The 15,156-nt window shown below is 38.2% G+C and overlaps 4 protein-coding genes across 5 annotated transcripts; all 4 read left to right on the plus strand.

Moving 5' to 3' along the window:
* Positions 1-2,391: 2,391 nt before the first annotated feature.
* On the plus strand, positions 2,392-4,179 carry LOC113764903 (DELLA protein RGL2-like). Its single transcript, XM_027308947.1, has one exon. It carries the CDS (start codon positions 2,392-2,394, stop codon positions 4,177-4,179), a length of 1,788 nt encoding a protein of 595 aa, XP_027164748.1.
* Positions 4,180-6,315: 2,136 nt separating this feature from the next.
* On the plus strand, positions 6,316-9,845 carry LOC113765809 (DELLA protein RGA-like). Of its 2 annotated transcripts, none has more exons than XM_027310060.1 (2): positions 6,316-6,710; positions 7,998-9,845. In XM_027310060.1, the coding sequence occupies exon 2, from the start codon at positions 8,795-8,797 to the stop codon at positions 9,716-9,718; it is 924 nt and encodes a 307-aa protein (XP_027165861.1). In that variant the 5' UTR covers positions 6,316-6,710; positions 7,998-8,794; the 3' UTR covers positions 9,719-9,845. The 2 variants fall into 2 exon arrangements, with proteins under 2 accessions (XP_027165861.1, XP_027165862.1); XM_027310061.1 differs by lacking the exon at positions 6,316-6,710 and adding an exon at positions 7,747-7,789.
* Positions 7,925-8,775, plus strand: LOC113764904. Its single transcript, XM_027308948.1, has 2 exons — positions 7,925-8,626; positions 8,758-8,775. Exons 1-2 carry the CDS (start codon positions 7,925-7,927, stop codon positions 8,773-8,775), a joined length of 720 nt encoding a protein of 239 aa, XP_027164749.1.
* Positions 9,846-12,272: 2,427 nt separating the features above from the next.
* On the plus strand, positions 12,273-14,089 carry LOC113764905 (scarecrow-like protein 3). Its single transcript, XM_027308949.1, has 2 exons — positions 12,273-12,501; positions 12,564-14,089. Exons 1-2 carry the CDS (start codon positions 12,273-12,275, stop codon positions 14,087-14,089), a joined length of 1,755 nt encoding a protein of 584 aa, XP_027164750.1.
* The last annotated feature ends 1,067 nt before the right edge of the window (positions 14,090-15,156 follow it).

The raw sequence follows: 15,156 nt of genomic DNA on the forward strand, positions 1-15,156 counted from the left end.
CAATATATTATTTTGCATATATCACACATGTTCTGTCTATATTGTTATATTTTAAACTTTTTTTTTAGCTCATATATATCATATCAAACAAATTGTTACAGTGATTATTTCAACTAATACTATGTCGAAACACAAATGTATCGTGTAACTCGACAAAGGCAAAGAAAGAAATTTTACCCCATTTATGCATTGGTTAGGTTAAACAAGCTGATGTGCAAGCTTTATGGTAGGGGTGGATTATAACTAACTAGATTCAACCCTATGCATTTGCAGATGCCATTATTTTTGGTTGGAAGCGGTATCATAAAATAAAACATGTCAATTCTGGATTATATTTTTCTTTCCATAAATATTATAACTTTTACATCTTTACCTTGTACTTTGATATCAATCATTACTCAACCAAAAGGTGTATAGTCACGTAATATTCAATAAAACTAAAATTAAATAGTTTAATGAGGAAATAAAAATAAAAACTTAAATCATGAAGTTGCTTCAATATTTTGCTCTAATCTAGTGATGACAATTGACAATCCACTGTGTGATAATATGACATTTATGGCTTAAGATCCTTCGAACTCATATGCTAAGAATTTCGTGTTTAATCCCCTTGATGTAGACAATATTTATTTGTAACTATTTTGCTTCTTCACGATAGTTTTGTGATAACTAAAAGGCAAAAATAATTTAACTTAATCCAGAACAAAAAAACAAAACAAAATAGGGTCACCATGAAAAATTTGTCTAAAAACATGTAGTATATTATTTATGTGAGCAAAACGATTTTAAACCATATCAAAGCATAATTTTCTATGCATAAATAGTTTTATATATTTTCTCTATACCACTTAATTACTACAAACTCCTAATTTTAAAACATCTCCAGTGGAATGAAAAATTATTTTTACTCCCAAATATAATTACTTAAAACTAAAATACTTGGATAAGACTGGTTTAGGAGCAAGTGTGGAATACTCGCTCTATCAAATAGCCACATGGAAAAGAGATAAAGATAAATTGATAAGTATTAAAATACGACTTTATTATACACACATACACACACATATATATATATTCAGCCCTCTAGCGAGCGGGGCCTCACAAGCTCAAAATTTTTAGTCACGTCCAAAAATCTTGAATTAAGTTTTTATACAACGTTATTGTAGAATTTTTTTACACTAGTAGTTGTAGAAATATGCCACATATACAAAAATTATATTCATATTTGAAATTAGGACATCTGGCATATATCGCATATTACATTGCACGTATATACACTCGTGTTGCGTAAAAAATTTATCCAAAAATCTGTAGTCATGTCAAAAAAGTCATGAGCTAAATAAAACACTACGAGATGTTCCTTTTGTTCTCCTTCTCGTGGAAATTGAAAGAGCATATATAGGTTTCTGGAAAGGTTTGCAAGCTTCACGAGTGGTCAAACGATATGATCAGAGAGGCTCGATTAGTTTCCGGAAAGGTTCTTACGACACAAGTGGACACTTTGGATGCTTAATCTTCACAATTGATCAAAATGAATAGAATTTATAGTTCTTCGAACATAAAGTATATGCTTTGGATGCTTAATAATCTTCGTAAGTGATCAAAATGAGTCGACTTTCACGATAAGTATTTACTTAATATAATATTTGTACTTTTCATTTTCTAGCCCAATGGTCTCTTCTATGCTTGTCAATTGTTTATTGAGGGTTGGAGACTGAAAAATATACTGCTAAAAATGCGTCTTCATTTCATTGTCGCATTAAATTTTTTAAGCACAACCTTGGAGCTTCTCCAGCTGTTTTTTTTTTTTTTTCAAGTAGTTTACATTAATCTTAGTTGAATTCAGTTCAATTCGACGGTGTACTATTAGGAAAATAATGGGTCCCCAGATCAGACTCCTAAAATTTTAGCTCAAGATCACGTAACCTTTGTTGATTTCGTGTAAAAAAATAAGTTAACTAAACATGTTTGATCCTTATTTGGTCACAAGTGTTTTTATTTTTTCTTTGCGTCGTTTGTCCAATGTGGAATCCAAAGATTCGACCGCAGCCGAACGACGACATGATTAATCTCGAAGCTTTTGGCATTAAGCAGGTGGATCGTCAAAATCAAACGTACTCAATTGTTGGTTGTGTTTGTCCTTTCCTACGCGTTGGAATAAGTCAAAATCTTGCTACTTGCTATTCCAGAAAATCTATTTCAGCTGCAAGAAAGAATCTAAGGCTTGTGTATTTAAAGCGCTTCAAACTTGACGCCAACATCGATCAAACTTGTTACTTTGATCGTGCTAGTACTGTATCACCTCTAGAATAAGCGGACATAAAGATTAGTTTGCAAGAATTTTAAGCATTAAAAAAAAATCTGCAAAAATCTCTTAAGTCTTAGGTCCTAATGGAGATGTTCCATTTCGATCACTTTGATTTTCTTGGGGTCTCTGGGAAGTATGGTTCTACAAAAGGTTTTCAGTTTGAAGATCATGCGAAAGAAGAGAAACGGAATCATCTGATTACAAATAATGTTGATGAATGGGAAGCATCCAGAGGCATTGGTTCCTTTTATCCTGGTGCCCCTGGGTCGAATCAGGTGCATTGCAGTACAGCTGATGGAGTTATCTTCTCCAAATTGCATCAGGAGCAGCAGTTAAAACAGTTGTCAGGTTTTGCCTGTTTCAATGATCTCTACTTTGACATGGAAATCCCACCATTTCAATCATGTGAGGAAGCGATTAAGAAGCTTGTCGATGATGTGGCTTTCGAGGGTTCAGAACCTAATGATGCCAAGAAAGAAAGGCCATATGCAGGATCCCTACAGATTCTGAAGAACTACAGGAAAAGGTTCAGAAAATTAAATGTTGAAAAGACGGATTTTCCAAGTTACCTGGGGTGCACTTTTATAACTAGCCAGAAATTATCTGCTGATGCTATTCTAAAGTTGGCTGCACAAAATTTCATCCGAAGTTCTTCCGAAGGTACTTCTTCTGAATTCTTTGTGCTTAACCATCCTTATGCAAGTTCATTCGTTGGCTTGGGTGAGGAAGACATCAAAGGTGTGCAACTTGTCCAGTATCTTCTAGCTTCAGCTGAATTAGTGGGCAAGAAACAGTTCGAACGTGCAGGTAAGCTCCTCCTTGAATGTGATAAGCTGAGTTCTAATCAAGGAAATACTATTGAAAGGTTAGTCTACTATTTCTCTGGTGCACTCCACGAGAGAATTGATCGTGAAACTGGAACAGTTACTCCTAAAGGATTGGGGAAGATGCAGTCCCTCGATATGCTAGACACGATGTCAGGCCTCACACCAGACATTATTGCGATGCAAAAATCAGTACCCTTTAGTCAGGTTAGCCAATTTGCTGGAACACAAGGTATATTAGATCATGTAGCTGATGCAACAAAAATTCATATTGTCGATCTTGAGATAAGGACTGGGATGCAGTACACAATTTTGATGCAAGCTCTAGCGACTAGGAGTCAAAATCCCCTTGAATATCTTAAGGTAACTGCGATAGGAACCAAATCAAAGGCCAAAATTGAGGAGACTGGGAGACGACTCGCAAGCTTTGCCCGGGCTTTGAACTTGAAATTCTCACTTAACATAGTCATGGTTGCAGATATCATGGATCTTAATGAGAACCTGTTTGAGATATATGCTGATGAAGCAGTTGCTGTCTGGGTCGAGTACTACTTGATGTTCATGATTCGCAGGCAAGATATACTGGAATCGTTGATGAATGTTGTCAAAGCTATTAATCCTCGTGTGATGATTGTTACCGAAGTCGAGGGAAACCATAATTCTCCAGTTTTTGTGACCCGCTTCATTGAAGCTCTATTTCACTATGGTGCTTTCTATGATTCCTTGGAAGACTGTCTGAAGCATGACTCAAAGAATAGAATGTTCGTTGAATCAGTATACTTCAGTCAGGCAATAAGGAACATAGTAGCAACTGAAGGAGAGGAAAGGACAATCCGACATGTGGCAGTGAACGTCTGGAAGGCATTTTTTGCTCGTTTTGGGATGGTTCTGGTTGAGTTAAGCATGTCTTCCATGTACCAAGCGAATTTGTTGCTGAAGAATTTTGATTGTGGGAGTTCCTGCACGCTTGCTATGGATGGAAAAGGCCTAATCATCGGGTGGAAGGGAACCCCAATTCATTCACTTTCTGCTTGGAAGTTTCGATAATATTCTAAGAATGCAGTTCTGGACTTTGATATTTTGAATCTGTCATCGTCCTCCTAACTGTCTATCTAAATCTGTAAAATGCATATGCAGGTTTTTTTTCATGTTGCTTGACATAGATACTAAGATTGATGAGTTGATTGTTTTTTTTTTTTTATTTTGCAAACCAAGCATAAAGTCATTGTGATTTTGCGTGCAGTCATGTTTGAGTCTTATCTTGAAGTTGCTAATCCTACGGCCTCTGATGTTTGAGTGGAATTTAGGAATGATAGTGGTAATGCAAGAGATGATCTTTAACAGCTTGCTTACTCCAACGGTTTCATCCGTATTTTCAATGTGTTAGATGTACTTCCTGTATAAATGTATAGTGATCGGAATTCATCAAGGTTTTCCCTTTTCTCCAATCTTCAGTATCCTATGTAGATGCATGCCTCCTTTTCTCTTAGTTATGCAGAAAAGGTCCAGCATAACGGTGACTTAAAAACTGTACCAAAACTTCAACTCTACCACTAAGAAAATTTAAGGTTTGAATGTTCCTGTAACAAGGGAGCACGCATGAAAGGAATCGAGATCTCTACTCTTGATAAGCATGGAAAGGAACAATTCTATCTAAATTTTTTGTGTTGTGTCCTTGGTTTAGTAAGAACTCTGCTGTGTTCGATGTGCATGTCATTTAGAAGCAATCTGTCAGTCCGATGACCAAAGTCTAAAGTGCTTCACTCAATTGCAGTCAAAATTGTCTTCAAATGTTTGTAATTCGGTAAGGAAGTTGGCTGATTTACTAAATGCCATTCTAGAGCCGCCTACCACTCTTAGTGGCCAACAAAAGAATAGTACAAATATTCGGGCATGGAACTTGGTGAAAACAAGAACCTACTTTGTTGCAAATATGAGGACTGAAATTCCAGCCATGATCATAATAATGTCAGAGTTGGAAGTTTTCCAAGAATATGGCTGATTGGAGTGTGAATTGTGTGACTAGTCTGAGTCGGCTCCAATTTGAACATACCATGAATTGCAATCCAATTTAGCCTCTGTATTGCTTGTCTCCTGACTGTGCAAGGTCGAAAGAGAAATTAACTCTTGCAACCTCTTGTAAGGGTATCGACCTGTCAAAGTTTGACATACTTTTTCTTGTTGCTATGAATAAGAAACTCAGACATAAAATTAAGTAGTTTCTTCGACTTCTTGTGACTGCAATCGATTTTTCCTCAGTCTTCGGAGTGTTTTTAAGGCAATGATTTTCCCTTTTCTTTTAGTTTTAGGTTGAGACAAAACTTTAAAGTATACAGAGTGTGGCAATCATGGTTCAAAGTCGCGGTCGCGGTCACGGTCGCGGCCCGGAACATTTCATATCGGTCGCGGTCTCGGTAAGACACAAATTTTTAAAATATTTAATATTCTAAAATTTGTAAAAAATATGATAAATAAAAATAATTAAAAATTAGTAAAAATAATAAAAATTCAAGTTGACTCGGGATGATTCGGAGTGACTCGACCGTTTCAACCGTTCACGGTGACGTCTCGGCCTGTCACGTATCTCAAAACATTTTGGTCGCGGTATCGTCTCGGCCGAGTCTTCGAACCATGGACTGGCAGTAGAATCTACAGTTGGAAAAGCAACACATATCCAGAACATCAGAAATGAACCAAATGCAGTCTGGAATGGTTTGTCTTTCTTATAAAAGAAACTTGCTGCCGTTTGCGCACAATAAAGTGGCATACCCTTTCTAACCAATGCACTTGAAATCAGTAAGGAATAAACGAGCACTGCAAAAGTAACAGAAGGAGCTGTTTAGGATTGATAATCAGGTAGTTTAGGATTTGTGACAAATCTCCAACCTTAATTTCCTTAGGCCTAGTGAAACTAGCCCAGCCTAGCGCTTTTTTTTTTTTACTTTCATCGTGATGATATGATCTCCAGAAAGATTCTCCTTTGCTGGTCACTGAATAAATTAATCAAGTTCGGTCGAGTTAATCATAAACTGGCTGAGTCAAAACTTGAGTTAATCATAAACCCGAGCATGTGAATGTATTTGGGGCTCAAATAACTTGTAGGATCTGATTGAGCCTCACATGTATGTATATTGCTCCAAACGATCATCTCATTCCTATAATTACACGGAGCGTATGGTAGAATGGTGACACTCTGATTTAAGGTGGAGTAGACTTGTGTTGTTGATATAAACAATCTTAAAGACATTTTATACGATTTAAGGTTGTAGCATTCTTTTGTTAAATGCATCCGGTTCAAATATTCTTTCGACTTAAGCAAAAAGCCAATAGCCGAAGGAACGACTTTTGAGAAGGAATTTTGTTCAACGGATTGTCCGTTTGCGGGCAAAAGATGCTCAAGATGACGGCCAATGTCCACGGAGCACAGAGGATTGAAAGGCTGGCTATGTTAAGATAGGATTTTGGTTGTCCCAGTTGTTTGAGACGTATTCTCCAAAGTTCAGAGATGAGACGCAGAAATTGTCGATTTCTGTTGTCGGCAGAAGAGGCCATCATCCAACACTAGGGTCTGGACTTTGGTAAGTTCCAGGTAGATTTTGAACCTTGGTAATGGTGGGCATCTTCAGTCATTGAATCAAATTTTCTTGTCACCCTTGACAACTAATGTGTTAGCCCAGATGGTTTCACCTGGGCATCAAGTTTTTTCAACAAATCTCTTGATAAGCCCAGTTGCAGATATAAATGGGGCAACTAGTCTAAGCCAAGCAGGTTTAAACAAAATTTTCTGTTCATTTTCCTGCGGATGCTTTTCATTTCTTTTGGAGTGAAATTTAACATATTCGACGGTTGATTAGATTATTTGATTACCTTCTGTGTATGTGACGATAGTCCCTAAGATAATTTGCTAATGGCTCCAGAAAGACTAAATAAGTGTAATAAGCAATTCGCATCGCTAAAGCTTCTACTTTAGTTGTTGATCAATACATGTAGTGCTTGCTGTCATATGGACTAGTCTTGGATTCTGATTCGACTTTGAAACCTTAGCATTTCCGTTTGGCTTAAACCTTCTGATTCGACTTTGAAACTTCAGGCTAACCAATCTTTTTTTGTGGCTTAAACACATTTCACCTTATAGCAATACCAAACAATGGAAAAGAATGGCAGAACCAAAAAGGGAACAATTGTTTGCCTCAACTAGAACCTAAGATTTTGCAACACTACTTAAATTTCTCACTATTTCACTTGAATGAATGCATACTCTTTGTGGTCTGAGCAATTACCAACCTGCAGAAATTACAAACAGATCACTCTCAACTGTTATTTTCCAAAGCGAGGACAAGATTTGATGTCTGTCCTTAGCATCCTTAGAAATGAATTTTGAAGCTATTAATTCAGCTTAATCATTGTCAACCACTATTATCTAAACCAAAGATACTAGCTTTGACGTTTGCTCCGTAGAAAACAAGAGCGTAATATCAACGACTACGGCCCAGTAATCATATCACTATCTCAGCTTAGTTAAGTCGTCTGAAGCTACTTTTATCCCTTTTTGTTTCTTTTATCTGTTTCTATCTGACTGACTTATTAACTGAGCCGGATTATCTCATTATTGCAGCGGAATTAAAATAAAGGGTCACCTTGTGGAAGTAACTCGAAGGTTTTAACAATTAACTTTGCCCTATGTGAAATGTAAATGTTAAAATTCTATAAATAGAAGATTAGTGGATTATCTACTTGATCATTAAAAGCCGATTTTTTTGGTAGTAAAGCTCTCAAAGTTGAGAACATTGAGATGTCCTACAAGATGTTCTCTCTTGAGAAACTTGATCTTGGTGGATTTCCTGATAATTTTGCTCCTTCTAAAGGTACAAAGGTTGCTGGAGAAGGAAATGCAAAGAAACGAACTCGAACTCGTTCCTTAGGAGGTGAAAACGGTGGAGAATCAGAGGAGATCACTTCACTTTATTCTGGCCTCAGCTTCGACAACCAGAAGGATAATACAGCTGAGGAAAGAATTTCCTCGTCCAAGTATCAGCACGAACTGCAACTGCAGCAGTTTGTGGACTTTGGAGGTTTGGATAATCTGTACTTTGATGTAGTCTCTCCACCATTTCAATCATGTTCTGAGGAGATAAGAAAACTATTTAATACCAAGCCTGGAAATCCAGAGTTTGTTGAATCCTGCAAGGAGAAGCCACATGCAACCTCTCTGGAGATTCTGAAGAACTATGGAAGTAGGCTGCGAAGACTGAATGGTGAAAAGATAAACATATCCCACTTTGACGTTGCAAGCACTGGGATAAGCAAGAAAAAGCTATCAACTCTTGCAATTTTGCTCTTAGCTGGAGAAAATTTCATTCATACATCTAATTCCACAGCAAAGAGTGAACTCTCCACTCTTAGTCACCCATATGCCAGTTCATTTCTTGGCCTCTCTGAGGAAGACACTAAAGATGTACAACTTGTCCAGCATCTTCTAGCTGCTGCTGAGAAAGTAGGTGAGAAGCAATTTCATCGAGCAGGAAAACTCCTGAAGAAGTGTAAAAAGCCAAGCTTTGACAAAGGAAACCCTGTTCAGCGTCTAGTTCACTATTTTTCTGGAGCTCTTCATGAGCGAATTGATAGAGAAACTGGAAGATCTAGATCTCAGGGTACTGGGAGGATGCTCACAAAGTATGTTGAAAATGCTTTAGCTACGATCAACTCCACTGTCCTAGCATTCCAAAAAGCAGTACCTTTCTCTTATGTTAGCCAATTTGCTGGAATTCAAGCCATCATAGAACAGGTTGAAGATGCGGGAAAGGTCCACATCATTGACCTCCAGGTCAGGCTGGGAACACAGTACACCATGTTAATACAAGCTCTTGCAGCTGGATCTGAATGTCCTGTTGAGCATCTCAAGATAACTGCTGTTGCAACTAGTTGCAGGGAAGCGATAGAGGCAACAGGTAGGCGATTAGTAAGCTTTGCCGAATCCTTTAGCTTGCCTCTCTCCTTTAGTATAGTGATGTTAGATGATATTTTAGACCTTCATGGAAATGTCTTTGAGCTTGATGATGAGGAAGCTGTTGCAGTCTATTCAGAATACTTTTTTATGATGATGATTGGATCTCCAGACAGGCTGGAATCTTTGATGGGAGTCATCCGAAATCTTAATCCTCGTGTATTTGTTATTACTGAAGTTGAAGCAAATCACAATGCCCCAGTATTTGTGAACCGCTTCACTGAAGCTCTCTTTTATTATGGTGCATTTTTTGATGCCTTTGAAGATTGTCTAAAGGATGACGAAGCAAATAGAATGGTCCTGGAATCAATCTACTTCAGTAAGGGAATAAAAAATATTGTGTCAGCCGAGGGGGAGGAAAGGACAATCAGACATGTGAAAATCAATGTCTGGAGGGAGTTTTTTGCACGGTTTGGGATGGTTGAAGTAGAATTAAGCATGTCATCCTTGTATCAAGCAAATTTGCTTCTTAAGAACTTTGCTTGTGGTAATTCTTGTACACTTGATGTGGATGGGAAAGCTCTAATTGTTGGGTGGAAAGGAACACCAACCAATTCTCTTTCTGCTTGGATTTTTGAATAAGATTCGATTACAGAAGGCTAAAAACTCTAATGAAGAGTGTAGTCTATCTTTAGTGCTTTGTTATCATTGCCTAATTATTGGGTGTATTTGCTTATTTTGTTAGTAGGAGAATAATTTCTTCCCTAGTTGTTAATTCCTTGCTGTCTCCAGTCACTACAAGTTACCCTAAAAATGTATAATTTTACTTTTTCGTGTCACTGTTTAGGGTAGTGTCTGATCTCGCAGAAACGCACTTTATGCTTGAACTGGTTAGATATCGACATAAGAATGACTTTATCGACCAAAAGTTACAGTATTTTGGTGTGGAAAGAAGTTTGGCAAATGAATAAATCTTTTCCTTTCTGAGCCTGTCCCTCCATTATATATGTGTGTATGTGGGTTGTACATTGCTTGTGTATCTCTAACAACAAAGTCTTTTATATGTTCCTTTTCTGTCTTGATATGGATACTTGACAGACATCATGACCAGCTTGCCTGCTTTGCGCCTGCAGTTTGATATGTACACTTCATTTGTCTTAGGACCTACTGAACATTAAGCTGAAGGAAAGTTAGCAAGTTTGTTACCCAAAAAAAAAGGGAAATTTGTTTGAATTCCCATGACTTGGAATTCAAGTCATAGTCCAGAAAATGAAGGCCCAACTAAAAGAAACCGAAAGCCAAAACGGTGTTGCTATAAACAGAAAATGCAAGTGTAATAGTCAAACCAGAAGTTTTTCCCCCTTGTCACCGTCTTTGATCCAGGCTACGGACCAGACAGAAAACAGTCCAATCTGGTGCCCGTTTATAAATCATTTAGCCAACTTGAAATAATTGATGATACATCTACTCATATGTAACATCTCAGACCATACAAATTAGATGTCTGAAGCATAATTACTGAACTAAACTTATTTCAATGGCACTTCCTGAGCTCTTAAGTTGACAATAGACAAAGATACCTTCCCTCTTTTTGACAATTTATTTGTACTCCCTGCACAGGAAAGAAGAGAGTCATTGCCAACTGACTACCTAGTTCAGTCCAATATTCAGAATACAAGAAGCATTAGTTAGTTCGTCGAGTATAGCCTCATTTCTTTCAAATGTGGAGCCTTTTACTGATCAAACTGAGCTACATTCTTGTCACCAACCGTGATAAATTGTATTGCTAGTTAAGTTCCCTATGATGAGTTGACGAATGGTTAAACATACTGCTGTTTGGGGCTGAATCTTGTTTTTTTTTTCTCCTCTATTCTTCAGTACTGCAGAATTCATATTATTGATATCATCAGCTATAATAGCATGATCAGCGGCCACTGGATGTCATTGTTGAAAGAACCAAGAGAATGGAAAAATGGTGCTCACTTTGACGCTTTGAACCTTAACCAAGAGTTATCATTCATTTTGGATCGTTTCCTCCAGAAGACACAACTTCTTCATCTAAGATGGTTGTTTAAGACCCCAAGGACGACTCATCTGAGATACAGCCTGATGAATGGTGGTTGTCTACTTGGAATTGCGCCTTTGGACTTCTGCTAGTATGGCGCAGACATTTGTAAGCTCTCACAGGAGTGGCCAGAAACCTGAAGCCATGCGTAAATTGTGGTTAAAGGACGGGAAGCCAGTACAAATGCGCCGATTCCTTGAACTGCTTTGGTGAAGCACTCTTATCTCAGCGAGATGTTGGATTGTGTGAAAGGAAAGCATGGAGCACCAAATTATGTATAGAAAAATGAGCGAAGAAGACATCCTTGAGGATCGGCTCTGAAACATTGTCATAGCTAAGGGTACTAAGAGGATTCATCTGAGATGAAGAGATTGCTTTCAGGAGGACCCTTTTTACACGGTTTGGGATAATGGAAATAGAGTTCAGCAGGACATCATTATGTCAAGCCACCCGCCTGCTTAATGAAAATTAATGCCGATTACTTGCATTAGGCATGTAACCTAACTTGGATACTAAATTGCTAATGGTTGCTTTGAGTCGCAATTTTCAAATATCTGCTAGATTTACTAAATTCACTAGAAAAGCTTAAACTTTTTTTTTTTTTTTTTTGCAAAGAGCACTTCATATTTTATTCATGATACTCGCTTTATCGTCTAGAATAAGGCAAAAAAGTATACGTTGAAGACCAAAGATATAAAAAAGAGCTGCCAAATACGAATCTAGGGGACGAATTTCCACCTATAGATACTAGCCAGGTAGTTCCAAATGATCAAATACAATAAGAACCCCTAGTTTAATAGGTCCGTCAGCATAGAAGCATCCAACTGCAAATGCCAAGTCAAAATAGTAACCATCGATACAATGTACTATCAGTTGCATGAGAGATTTACAATCTCTGAACTCGTCCAAAGGTAATTGTAAATTTGTGATCAAAATTCTTTTGAAGAGTTGGTCCACAGGAAGGGAATGTTAAACAGCAGGCGTAATCACATTTTTCATGATTTTCAACTACTCCATGCAGAAAAATGACCTCTTGACTAATCCTATATAAGTAGTCCTGCAGTTCGTCGTTGTCTCGTAACGGTATTCTCTTCTGATTATTGCTCAAGTCATTGGGATAATCCGAACTATATGTCGGATCTTGAGAACATGTGTGCCCCACGAGGCGATGATTGCCTTTGTCTGGACCGAAGTCTTCTTCAGTGCCTGGTGCGGTATGCAATGACAATCCCAATCGGCAAGAAAACAAGCAATGCACTTGCTGTGTCGGAGATCAATCCATCTGTCAAGAAGACGTTTTTACAAATAATTCTTTTATTGGATTTTCCGCTTGAGCTGAGGAACCGGAAGACTGCTGACTGCATTTCTTTTTTTCTTTTTTTTTTTAAAAAGACATGCTTTGTTCCGTGGTTATTTAAGCAGCTTCCCTCAAGCCCCCATTTAGAGTTTCAGCAGACTGGAAAGATATGGATTCTGGTCCAGCGAATATCAGCAATTCACAAACCATCTCTTATGTTGCTGATACAGAGAGGGAAATCCCGCAAATTCCTTTAAATCCTTTAGAACTTCTGAATCAGTATGCTCCAAAGGTGAAGCGTTTGAGAGTGGAAGATTCCAGTGAGAAAAAATCTGATCCTCCACCTAATCCTGCTAGTTCTGGTCACGGTCAAGCAATCCCAGCTGCCAGCATCATCAAGATGGCAAAAGCTCGACTCCTTCAGTTAAATTCCCAAAAGGCCGATATTGTTTCCTACGCTTCGACTTCTTTTGGTGCTCAATGTGGGCTCCCTTCTGCTGCTGCTGAAGACTTCGAGCTTGCACTACGACTTCTAGCTGCTGCTGAAAAGGTGGCCAAGCAACAGTTTGTTTATGCAAGAAAGCTGCTCAGCTTGTGCGAAAGCAGCGTTTCTCAAAGCGGTAATCCTATTCAAAGAGTTGGTTACTATTTTGCTGATGCTCTGCAAGAAAAGATTGATAAAGAGTGGGGACTAGTTTCATCCGAAGAAATGGAAAGAATAAGAAAGGGGCCAACTGATGTGGAGCAAACTATGATTAGATTGCGACCCGAAATGACGAGATGTCAACAAGAAATCCCTTTTTGTCTATACACTCAATTCACTGCAATTCAATCCATTCTGGATTGCGTGGCATCGGCAAAAAGGGTTCATCTAATAGATTTTGGAATTGATAATGGCTCACACTGGACATTGATCATGCAAGCATTTTCTGTCAGATTCGAATGCCCTCTCGAACATCTCAAGATTACAGCAGTTGGAGCCTCTAAGCAGATGATGGAAGACACAGGTAAGTGGCTATCCTCTTTCGCCGAGACCATCAGTTTACCGTTTTCATTCAGCATTATTGTATCAGAGATGAAGGATCTCAAGGAAGGTCGGTTTGGATTAGAAGCTGACGACACTGTGGCAGTTTACTTGGGGTTGCGACTTTGGACTCTGTTACCGTGGCCTAATCAATTGGACAAGTTTATCAAATTGATTAGAAACCTCAACCCCCGTCTAATTGTAGTTAACGAAATGGAAGCGAGCATAAATTCACCAGACTTCCTAAAACGATTTAACGAATCAATTCATGTTTTTAGTGCAATTTTTGATTGCATCAATTCTTGCATGTACCACAGAGTCATGTTCAGGAAGCTGAATGAAGAAGTTATCTTTCCTGGGATGATCCGAAACATTGTCATAGCTGAGGGTATTGAGTGGATTCAGAGGTATGAAAAGATAAGTGTCTGGAGGGCCCTTTTCGGAAAGTTTGGCATTGTGGAAACAGACATGAGCCGGCCTCCGCCAGATCAAGAAATCTTGTTCCTCAGAAGTTCAGACCGGTTGACTTCTTGCACCGTGGAATTGGACGGGAAATGTCTGCTCCTGGGGTGGAAGGGTTCAGCAATTCAGTCTGTTTCTGCCTGGAAGATCAAGCAGGACGACTGAAAAGAATCAATAATGCCTCCTTGATTAGGAGTTGGAATTGACATCATAATCTCAACAGTTTTTACAATTGCCTGTACGATGTATTGTACCACTTCTGTGTTGTACGTTTTTCTTTTCCTTCACTTCTCAATACTGCGTCATGCAATTCACAGTACTATTTTTTCACCTTTCAATGTTGTGTCATGGAATTGACTCTTTTTCCCCCCCTAGCTAGTGGTAAGAAGGACGGAAAAAGGAGAGGATATATTCCTAGCCGTTTTGTACTTTGGTTATACGAAAATGGGCTATAAACGCGACTAGTTTTTAAACCAACGATGAAAAACAAACAAGAGAGCTGAAATACGAAATAGCCCAAGAAATTAACAAAAAAACTCCCAATTGATTTGACACAATTTTTACATAAAAAAAATAAAAGTTATCAAGCAACCTCGACAAGGCTAATTACTCAGAATATTGATGAAAAACTAAAAAATCGGACATATATGATTCTAACAATGGGCATGCATAACGCTATTGCTACATCCCTACAGTAAAAGAGGGTTTTTTTTTTTTTAAAGCCTGCCATTGTCAGCCCGGCAGCAGGAGTTTAAATTTTTTTTTAAACGTTGCTAGGCCTTGTCAGCCTGACAGCCAAAAAATTTTTTTTTTTCAAACCTGAAAAAAGGGGGTTACTGATACGGCAAAAGGGTTCAATTTCATCCGAATCATGACGGACTCAGAGAGATTTTGAAGTTAAAAGGGCCTAAATTTGTTGGAGAAGTCCTCCATGATTTTCCCGGCTATAAGATTTATGGAAAAGGTCAGCTTTCTTCACCCTTGTTTGATCATGAGGAGCTTGCTGGTGGGCAATTTTATTATCTCCTTCCTCTTGGTGAAGAAAAGGCTTCTCAGGTTGGTGATGATTATGAACATCCCACTTTTTGATCATGGACTGACACTGAGAGTTGCAGGGGAAAAGGCCATATTGTAGGATACAAATTCCAACCGTAAATATTTTAGAGTCTGGAGCCTTGTACCGAATTTTTCTTAATCCGAGCCTAGGCCCTAATAATTCTAGAAGCACATCA

Source organism: Coffea eugenioides, chromosome 3, assembly GCF_003713205.1.
Source record: "Coffea eugenioides isolate CCC68of chromosome 3, Ceug_1.0, whole genome shotgun sequence".
Lineage (NCBI taxonomy): Eukaryota > Viridiplantae > Streptophyta > Magnoliopsida > Gentianales > Rubiaceae > Coffea > Coffea eugenioides.